Source organism: Hirundo rustica, chromosome 25, assembly GCF_015227805.2.
Source record: "Hirundo rustica isolate bHirRus1 chromosome 25, bHirRus1.pri.v3, whole genome shotgun sequence".
Taxonomy (NCBI): domain Eukaryota; kingdom Metazoa; phylum Chordata; class Aves; order Passeriformes; family Hirundinidae; genus Hirundo; species Hirundo rustica.
In genome coordinates, this window is record NC_053474.1 from 1,553,095 (window position 1) to 1,563,707 (window position 10,613).

General features: G+C 54.0%; 1 protein-coding gene across 1 annotated transcript; it reads right to left on the minus strand.

Annotated features, from left to right (window-relative positions):
• Nucleotides 1-1,719: 1,719 nt before the first annotated feature.
• On the minus strand, nt 1,720-8,910 carry ZC3H12A (zinc finger CCCH-type containing 12A). Its single transcript, XM_040086409.1, has 5 exons — nt 8,519-8,910; nt 5,496-5,635; nt 4,457-4,691; nt 3,446-3,552; nt 1,720-3,341 (listed from the first exon to the last, which is right to left on the minus strand). Exons 1-5 carry the CDS (start codon nt 8,908-8,910, stop codon nt 2,353-2,355), a joined length of 1,863 nt encoding a protein of 620 aa, XP_039942343.1. The 3' UTR covers nt 1,720-2,352.
• Between the last annotated feature and the right edge of the window lie 1,703 nt (nt 8,911-10,613).

Genomic DNA, 10,613 nt, shown 5'->3' on the forward strand with positions numbered 1-10,613 from the left:
GGAGCGTGCTGTGCTTTAGCACCTGAGACACCCACACTGCAGCCTGCTGCTCGTCCCACCTGCCCTGGGCACTGAGCAACCCCAGCGAAGCCAAATAAACAGCAGGCACTGCACAAACCCTTATCTGCCACAGCACATGCATGTTTTGGTCTCGCTGCATCGATCAACAGCCCGTAAATAACCATCCCTCAGACTGCCACAGGAACCCCGGGGAGGAAGGATAATTTCTCTGACTTCCCTGGAAAGCCAACCAAAATGTTGAATGCTCCTCCACAAAGCCACCAGAGACCAAACATGTCAGCTCAGCAGTTTTTATTTATATAACTCAGTTCTTCTTTGCCACGTGGCTGTTCAGTACACGACTATACTGCACAGTGATACAGAAAGTTCAGCAAGTGTCAGCCGCGGAGTACAAAAATGTTAAATCTTCTCGTTGCAAGAGAGGCAGCAGATACCAGCGTTCCACCAGAAACCCAAACCCACCTTGCCAAGGAACAAATGGCTGAGGTGAGAACAGCGTTGATTAAAACTGCAAGCAGCAAGGTGCTGAACAATAACGTTATAAACCATTTTTTTTTTTTCTTCTCTGTAATTTACAAATATGCAAAGTATCAGGTTACTCAATATTAAGAAGCATTTTGCTTACTAACATGAAACATTACTAATTTGTAATGTATCATTATTCACCAGGTATACAGGTTTCTGTGTCCCTGTGGTCTCATGGCACACGGTGCCAGTCTGGGCAGGTCATTCCTCGGACATCAGAGGGAAGAGCAGGAACAGACAACACCGCTCCCAGGAGGGTTCCAGGGCCAGCTGCCTTCCACTCTCCCCTTCCTAATTTGCCACTCAATAACCTTGGTTTAACCACAGAAGGGCGTATTGTATTTAGAAAACAACAACACACACAGATACAATGTGTATCAACAAATCAACTGCTTCTGGCCTGCCAGTGCCAGGAGCATTTCTGCATCCCTCGCACAACTGAATTCCAGGACCAGAACCAATTACTACAGCAATTGGTTTTGCATATTTAAAAATCTCTTACAGTACCTACAATAGAAAATATCTTACAGAGTAAGAGGAAATGAAACAGAACAGTCTTGCCAAATAAGTCTTATTCTGCAATTCTGGATGCTGCTCTAGTTGGGCACAGCCAAATGGGACGGGAATATTGGTGAGGAAGAAGATGAAGCAACAGCTTTACAGCGTAAAATATTAAAAGACTCCTCAGGAAGGCCCCTGGCAGCAGTCCAGGTGTGACTGCAGCTGTTCCATTGCTGTCTAAAGGCAAAAGGCACATAATAAATCCTTGTCAGAGCTGTACAGAGCCAGCCTGGGACAGGGACAGCTCCAGAGCAGCACTCACAGCACGCTCAGCTCACCCACCTGCTGTGACACGGCAGCTGTCGGCACACACCGCTCACACACAGCTCACACACTGCTCCCACACCGCTCACACACAGCTCACACACAGCTCACACACTGCTCACACACAGCTCACACACCGCTCACACACCGCTCACACGCCGCTCACACACCGCTCACACACCGCTCACACGCCGCTCACACACTGCTCCCACACCGCTCACACACAGCTCACAGCTCACACACCGCTCACACGCCGCTCACACACCGCTCACAGCTCACACACTGCTCCCACACCGCTCACACACCGCTCACACACAGCTCACACACAGCTCTGGAGCAGTGTCCGGAGCGAGGACAGTGCTCCTGGGAGCCGAGCAGCTCACTGAGCACTTGTGGCAGAATTACCTCATCTCAGGAAGATAAGCTGAGGTGGGAGGGGTGAGGAAAGCATCATTCAAGAAGTGCACCAGTAAAACCAGTCAGATAAACCCAGCTTCAGATTGCATTACTAACGCAACGTTTGCCACAGATCTGAATGGTGGGATTTAGTAAAGAGGCTTAGCCAGGACCTAACAACAGCATTGACAAGGCATTTGGGTCCTCAGAAACTAGCCTTAGGCCACTGCAAAGAGCAGCCACCTCCCTCACATCCAGTTATGGACAAGTGCAGGAATTCAGGGTGTGCCAGACTCTGATGAACCCCAAAGGAGCAGTCCTGCTCTCTAGAGCTGCAGCCTCCCTTTCTGCTTAGCAGCCCCTGGGGAAGGTGGGGTGCTGGGGTGTTCTCACCTCTCCCACAGGCACGCTGGCACAGCCGGAGCAGGATTTGCTGCGAGCACACCACACCTGGCACCCAGCCTCCAGCTGGAGCCCAGTACTTCCAAAGGAATAAGGGGCACTCGGGAGGCGTCTGTGGCAGCCGCAGAGGCAACACCAGCCCCTGGAGCTTCCCCTCCCACCCGGCCGCCCTTGCCACCCGCCTCACATCCCTGGGTTCTGGGCTTTGTAGGTGAGGATCTCTGCTGCCAGCCTCTGGGGGTCCAGCAGCCGGGGGAAGCGGCTCATGACGGCATCCACCAGGTGCGGGTGGAAGATGCCGCACAGCTTGACGTGCACGCTGGCCCGCTCCTCGGCGAACTGCTCCGAGCCCGCCCAGCGCCCCGCGTCCCCGAAGGGCGGCCCCGGGGCCCGCGGCACCGCCCGGGGGTCGCGCACGCCCGGGGATCTCACCGGGGGCAGCGGGAAGGGCTCGGACCAGAAGTCCCGCGAGCGCGGCAGGGCCGCGCCCAGCTCCCCGGGCAGGCTGTACTGCCCGGCAGCGGGCACGGGGACGGCATAGCCCGAGAAAGAGCGGGCAGCTCCCGAGTGAGACATCTCGGGGCTGTACTGCAAGAAGCTGGCACCAGAGGAAGGTGATTTATGGGAGCTGTGCTTGTAAGAGACCGGACCGTTGTGATCTAAGCTGGGGGAATGGGGGTAGGCGGCTCTCTGCCTGCCACAGGTGCAGACGGCCACCTGCTCGGCGTGGGAATGGTCACAGTGAGCGGGACATCTGTGGGGCCACATGTCAGACAGCTGGTTCTCCAGAGAGCCGATGCCTGAGTCGAGACGCTCCTGGGAGATGTAAGACAGGGAGTCCATGGGAGGCTGCTGGTACCTGTCCGGGGAGACGCTGCCTGACACACAGCCTTTGGCCTGAAGCACGACGTCACTGGGCTTGGCTTTGTGGGTCAAGCTCTTCCTCTCCGCAGAGACCTTCTGTAAAGAGCTCTTGTCACTCTCTGCGGGCACAGGGCACAAGAGCTCTGCCTGGGAGCCCCGTTTCCCCTTTTTTTCCTCCTTGGCACTGGCAGTTCTGGTTGGAGACAGCCTTGCGTTGGCACGGAGCTCATCAGCCAACGAGCGCTGGGGCTGGTTGATCCTTTCAGGATGGTAGAACTTGCACTTAATTCCGTAAGTGCATTTTTTCCCTGTAAGGAAAGCCAGAGCATGGAATGAGCAGCTGGATGTGACTGGATTATGAAAGATACTTGCAGAGACACCTTGCTCTTCACATAAAGAAGGCGGGTCCTACCATAAGGGCACTGCTGTTTCTTGTGCTCTGGAACCACAGGTTTCTTCCTGAGGAAGTTATCCAGGCTGGGGCCATGACGCCCTAAGGGATCATCTGGAGGCATAAACCTAAAGCAAAACAAACCTCAGTCAGAAGCAGCTCACTTTTTTGAGCTGAGGTTCGGTTTCTTCTCAAAGCCTCCTATTTCGTTGAAGATCAAAAGCCACCTGAGCCCTACAAAGCCCATTTCCTGCAGAGACAACTCACCTGCCACCCAGTCCACACCAGCACAAAATACTTCCCTTCAGGCACAGAAGAGGCTCAACGCTTGGTTGTCAACCACAATTCGTACCTGCTGCCGAGCCTGCTAACAGCTGTCCTGTGAGGAAATTGCACCCTGAAGCTCTCCTTGGAGCTCCTAGCTCCGAATTAGGAGCAGCTACTGAGATGCCACCAACTTCTTTTGCCTTTGTGTCCCACAGCTTTTCTTTATTTCTTCACTGGCATTTAGCTCTTGCTTTGTTAGAACAAGCCAGTGTGTTCACACAGATCCTTCTCAAAAGCCGAGGAAGATGTGACTGTGATGCCACGGAGGGGCTCCCTAGGACTGAGGCCAGACAGAGTTAGGAGAATAAAGTGGGGATTTATTAAAGGCCTTCAATAGATGCACCTTAGGCGATGCAAAAGCCTCCCAGAGGCTGCGCCCAAGATGGACCACGGTCACGAGTTTTTCAGACAGATCTGAGTTTGGTCTATTTGCACATCAGGGGTTAATTGTCCAATTACAGCTTCAGGTAATGAAGTCACATTCCCCAGTTTGCTCCCCTCTCCCCAGTTCACCTCTGTTTGTACTTTTTGGGCTCTGAGGCAGAGGGTGTCCTTGGTTCTCAGGCCTGGAAGGATCCCTTTGTCTGACCACAACGCCAAGAGACCCTACTAACCCTCCACACGGAGCCCAGAGTCACACGCTAACACCGTACAAAACCCGGAAAAAACCCACAAAAAGCCAAAAACCCAAGGCATCAGCCGTACTTGTCGTTAACAAAGGAGTACATCAGCAGACGCTCCTCGATGAACTTCTTCCACTCGGGCCGCTCGTTCTGCAGGTCCCTGTAGGTGTCGTTGGACACCACGACGCCGTCGGACTCGTGGGCCAGCTTCACGATGAAGCGGTCGTCGTAGCACACCACGCGCTTGCCGCCGACGCGCCGCGACGGCGTGAACACCAGGATCTTCTTCTTCTCCAGGTCACGCAGGATGTACTGGTCTGGAGCAAGCACAAGGGTGAGCGTGTGGCTGGAGGACACGGAAAGAAGCGGTACTCGCGCTCAAGTCGTCACGGTAAAGAGAAGGGAACTTTATTTACACGGCCTCGTTTATATAGAGTCTGGACAATGGGCAGGGGTTGGAGAATAAGGTTACACCTCTCCGTCCTACTGGCCGGGCTAGAAGTCCATCAGCTGTCCCTCATCAGAGAGGAATGTGAAAACAACCACTTTGTTTATGTTACAAGCTGAGAAACTCCACTGCAGAACTATAAACATTTCAGAAGGCGAAGGAAATGTAACAACATGAGCACACAGCCCTTCCCACAGCGAAAGTGACATTGTAAATTAACAGGAGATTTCACGTGAAGTCACTCTGTCTCTCCACAACCCAGACTGTATTCAACCCTGCTCATAGCTGAGTTACTTAAATCTCAGCTCTCTGCAAGCTCCTCTCAATTTGAATAATCCTGGCTAAATATGTTTCAGTTAAATATAAAGCATAAAGCGTATCCCTGCAAAATCAAGAAATAAAAAAAAATCAAGAAATAAAAGACGAGAAGTTAGGAAGCAGAGCAGTATTACATTCCTTGCTTTCTGAATTATCCCAACTGATTCAGGCAAAAGCTGGCTTAGGGGAGAAGTTAATGACTAATTCTCCCTGGTCAGTTCAGCTCATTGCAGCTCCTACTACTCAGACTTTCCATTCCCAAGTTAATTACTGACTTAGCCAGAACTCTGCAAGCTCACTGAGTGAGCAGAGCAGTCGGCCTGAAAAGCTACTTTTGGTTTTCATGTTTTCATACCTGTTATGAGCACATCTGGTCGGGGCTGCTCCTTCCTCCACGACGGCACAAAGACCGTGATATCCTTGTGTCCCCTGTCCCAGAACCACTGGACAGCCAGAAGGATGCCTCGGCAGGAGAACACTTCTTTATTCCCATGGCTGCAAAGGAGAACAATTAAGACTTTAATTCCTTCATGATTCAGTCCACGCCGGTCAGGCAATGCGGAGCAAAGGGAGCTGGCAGCCAGGACGAGCTCCAGTAAAGTGCTGAGGAGCACAGGCAGCAAACAACAAGTGCTTGTCTTGTGTAACAACAGCCTCACTCACACCTGCCCAGCGCCCCTGCTCATTCCAGCACCTCAGGATACCAGCAAACACCCAAAGACTCGCTGAGGGAGGGAGACAGCAGCTGGAACTGCTGCAGCTGCTCTCAAACAGCCTCTGCTTCAGCCCTGGACTTCTGATGGTTATTTTTAGCTCAGAGCACAATGTGATCCAAAACCCCTCTGCGCTACTCTGACAGCCAGTGCCAGCGGCTGCTTCCTGCCAGGGTGCACCGGACCCTCACTGGGGGTTTGCCTGCAAACTTGTTCTGATCTCTTCAGGAAAGCTGGATATTTTATATGCACTCTCACCTCAAGGAAAGATGATTCATTCCATGGCTCAGAACCTCATCTACAAGCGCATTACTTGCACAAAATGGCAACATCTCCTGTGATCGGCGCTGCATGAGTGAACAGCTCATGGCAGCTGGAGAACAAAGTCTGACAACCCCGTCAGAAGCCAGGTACTGATGCAAAAAGCTTCTTCATTATTCATCTGGTGATATCAATAGGCTTGCAGAACTTCTAGGAGGAAACTGCCCCTCCTGTTTTACAAGCAGTAGTATTTACAGTGCAATCAGCTCCTCTGCTGATAGCGTTTTTGGCAAAATTTCAACCCTTCTATTCCAGCCTGATATGTCACCGTGGGGATCCAACTGCCCGTGCTGTGACAGCACTCTGGGAAGATGCACTACACCAAAAGGGGAACCGCTCTCAGAATTCAGGAAGATTTTCCTCGCCTGGGCACTACCTGTCCTAAATCCTGCTCCTTCCCCCTGCACCTGAACGACATTGCAGCTCCCACCACCCCTCAGCAGCCCCTCACCAGAGCCATCCCTGCAGCGGCACTGCTGCAGCACCTCTACAGAGAAGTTTCACTTCCCCTGCAGGCCTCACCCTTCCTTTGAAAACTACAAAGAAAGTTGAAGAGCTGTACAAAAGTACTTATTCTAGAAGAACTAAACGCCTGGCAACAGAACTAACACCAAAAGAGACACCTAACATACCTCCAAGAAGAATCCTAAATGACAGAAGGCTGACAATCACCATCAGGAGATGCACTAAAAGTTTTCTCCAATATCAGATGGATTTAGCTATAAATAGCCAGGCACAGGTTACTACAATTTTTTTAGACATAAATGTGAAAACCAAATCCTTTTTGGTGAATTTTTTTTTTTTTTGGTTTGTTGGGTTTTTTTTTTATTATTATTTTTTGAGTCCCTGCTACCAACCTCAAATCTCCAGAAGGCAGCAAATTGGGCTGATCTGATTTGGCTGCAGCCAAAGAAAAATTCCCTTAGAAGGAAGTAAAAGCTAATTTCCACTATGATTTGCATAAGTTTGTCAAGAGCTGTTGAGGGAGGCCGCTGTACACACTGAAAATGAATCAGCAGGGAACATCACACCATCAATACAGGAAGTTTCAGTATGGAATTCCCCTTCTAGCAAATTGCTTAAAAAAAAAAAGCCAGACTGCTTCTCTCATGTCAGAGCCCGGGCTCTGGCCTGCCCTGACTCACAGCTGCTGTGATTTCCCCTCTGCATTTTGGGGTAACTTTCACCAGTAAGAGGCTCCTCATTAACAAACACAGCCAATCCTGCTGCTAAAGCCCAAGCACTTTTCCGAGGTAAACTTTGCTGCCAGAGTCACTTATCAGCCTGGGCTCATAAAGGCCATTTTCCATAGCTTTGGAGAGGGTAGGAACTGGAGCAGGTTCTCTTCAGGGACAGCTTTCGCTCTCCAGCCCCGTTCCACTGCTGTCACCATTCCTCATTCGCCCTGGGACTGTTCTCAGAACTGTCAGCCAGGGCTTGGCAAAAACCACACCTGCAAACAAAGCTCCACGCAGCACTTTCACCTCAGACAAACCTACTGCAACCCACACGGCAGCTCCACCTGCACCCAGGGTTATTTTTTATAAAACCTGAACACACAAACATAAACAACAAAGCAGGAGACTTCTGAGCTGCAACAGAGAAAAGCTTTCAGAACCCGGTGTATTAAATTTCAAGAGCCCAGAACCCTCGCTATGCAGAGGTGGGGAAAACATCCTGCTGGGGTTGAGGTGAGGACAAGCAATGCTCACCACGGTGGGAGCAAAAACCAGGGTGAAAACTGGGGACGTCACACCGATAAATATCCAGCCCTGAGATTCCGGGTGCTTCATGGACACTGGGGGCTCTGAGTGTCCAACAGGACCTGCTCCAGCAACGCCGGGACACAAGAAATGCTGAGAACGAGCCACAGCCCTGCCTCGGCGACACCTTTGACACCTCATCCTTCTCCACCTCGTACGGAAACTCAACGAAATACAAGAGGCACAATTCCGAGACAAGTCCCCGTATTACAAAGCCTCCTCTAATTAACGCCGTAATTATTCATTGAGCAACTTCCTGCTACGGAAACTTACACAAAGCCACTAGCCGAGAGAACAACGTCCCTTCGGTTGCCCCTCAGCGCTAGAGCACAGGAGGAAATGTCTGTTCCGAAGGAAGCACCGCTGTCCTCATCACTGCCCCGTGACTGCCGGGAGCAGCACCAAACGCGATGCCCGTCCTCGTGTGTTGGAGAAGCACCTCGGAAAATATGACCGGCCCCTTTCCGAGCACCCAGAGGCTGCCGCTTTGAGCCAGGCGCTCACAGCTTTTCGCCCCGGAGCGCTCCGTGCGCCGGGCAGAGCTCAACACCCCGCCAGCCCCGCGCCCACCCCGGACTCACCTCATGGCCACGTTGCTGCCATCGATGACGATGGGCTTCAGGTTGTCGCTCTCCGTCTCCTCGGCGCCGGGAGCGGGGGATTTGTTGCCGGCGCCGCCCCGAGGGACCAGCGGGGCCTCGCCGGGCTCGGGCGGAGCCTCGGGGCCGTCCCGCTCGGCCGGGCCGTGCTTCACCAGCTCCCCCAGCACCGTGTTGGTGTCGGCGCCCAGGCCCAGCTTCTGCAGCACGACGCGGATCTCCTCCGAGGAGTAGCCGAGCTTGCGGAAAAAATCCACCTTCAGCTGCAGCTCGGGGCCGTCCCCGGGCCCCTCGGGGCTCTCTCCGCCGCTCATCCCCGCTGCGGGCCGGGCCAGCGCCTCAGGCCAGCCCGGGGCGACGCTGCCCGCGCTCATGGCTCCCGGCGAGGGACTGGCGGCCTCCGCTCGCCGCCGGGACCTGCGGGGCGACAGCGGCGTGAGCAGCGGCCCCAGCAGCGGCCCCGATCCCGGCCGGACTCCCGCTCCGATCGCCCCGCTCCCGGCCGAATCCCCGCTTCGATCCCGGCCGAATCCCCGCTCCGATCCCGGCCGAATCCCCACTTCGATCCCGGCCGAATCCCCGCTCCGATCCCGGTCGAATCCCCGCTTCGATCCCGGCCGAATCCCCGCTCCGATCCCGGTCGAATCCCCGCTCCGATCCCGACCGGACCTACGCTCCGATCTCGGCCGGACCTACGCTCCGATTCCCCCGCCCCGATCCCGGCCGATCCCCGCTGATCCCCCTGCTCCGATCCCCCCGCTCCCATCTCCCCGCCCCTATTCCCCCGCTGAACCCCCTCCTCGATCCCCCCGCCCCGATCCCGGCCGATCCCCCGCCCCGATCCCCCCGCTCCCGGCCGGAGCCCCGCGCTCACCGCGCCGCTGCCACCGCCGGGCTGCCGCTGCCTCTCCATGGGGCCGGAGCAGGGCGGGCGGTGGCCGCCGATTTATGCGGTAAAGTAGCGTAGGGCGGAAGGGCAGAGCCAGGGGTGGAGCGGCGGCGGCTTCCCGGCCCGCCCAGCCCGGCCCTCGGCGCTCCCGTGACGCGGACGGGGGCACCGCGAAGGGACCGGCTCCGTGGCAAATGTCCCTTGTACCACCTGGATCCCGGTGGTGCAGGTGGCCGCGACTCAGCCGGTGGTGGCTTATCAACCCGGGATGCAGAGGAGATAGGCGCTGGCAGGAAACATCTGTCTCCCGCCGGTGCCTGTCCCGTGCCCAGCGTTAAACCGCGCGCCGCGGACTGCATGGAAGCGCAGGGGTTAAAATCTGCATTGTGAAACGTGCAAAAACTTCAAATCTCTGACTTCTGATTAATCATGCCTAAACAATTTAATGAAGGTCGTTGCAAATTTACTTCCCCCAGGCCATGTACCGGAGCCCAACTCAGGAGCGAGGAACTCTCCCAGTTACAGGAATACATTTGCATTCATCTTCCTTGTGGTTACCCCGAAACAATCATTTTTCCTCGTCTCTGGCCGTGTCTGAAACCGCACTGTGTGCTCAACAGTAACACACACACACAGAGATTCAGATCAGAGATAATCCTTACTCAGTTCTTAAGTAGGTGCTTTCCCAACACTTCTTTCCCTTGGAATCTACTCCAGTCAGCATGAATTTAGCATTGTTTGTGTGCTTTTGCTTCCAGGCTAAAGTCTATTGCACCAGAAGGTATGGCCCCAGATGTACTTCGTATAGGACGTACCCCAAGGAAGAGGCACAAAGCTGGATCTCCCGATTTATGCAAAGCAGCGACAGCAGCCGCACATCTCTGATTTGCTGAAAGAAAAGCCAGGAGAGAGGGAGGCTGTTGGCTTCTCCACCCAAAAAGTCAAGGGAGTCACACGCCAGTCACACCTCAGAGCTCCCCAGGGGTGATTTTGACTATTATTTTTTTCTTTTTTCACATTTGCAAACTGCTTTGAACAGTATTTTTTTTTTTTCCTATTGGTACTGCAAGGGCTGTGGTGAAGGCTGCAGCTTCTGAGGATACGAAGACTCACAGAACAAAGCCTTTGCTGGGATCGTGGATGCACTGAGGCTCTTTACCTCGGGGCGAGAGGCTCTGCTTCTTCTGC

Bases quoted from the DNA above. Each gene is read 5' to 3' on its own strand.
- ZC3H12A (XM_040086409.1), bottom strand. From the start codon at position 8,910: ATGAGCGCGGGCAGCGTCGCCCCGGGCTGGCCTGAGGCGCTGGCCCGG. The intron at 5,636-8,518 runs GTGAGTCCGGGG...TCTCCTTTGCAG, and splicing joins GGCAGCAACGTGGCCATGAG to CCATGGGAATAAAGAAGTGT. The intron at 3,342-3,445 runs GTAGGACCCGCC...CTTTCCTTACAG, and splicing joins GAAACAGCAGTGCCCTTATG to GGAAAAAATGCACTTACGGA.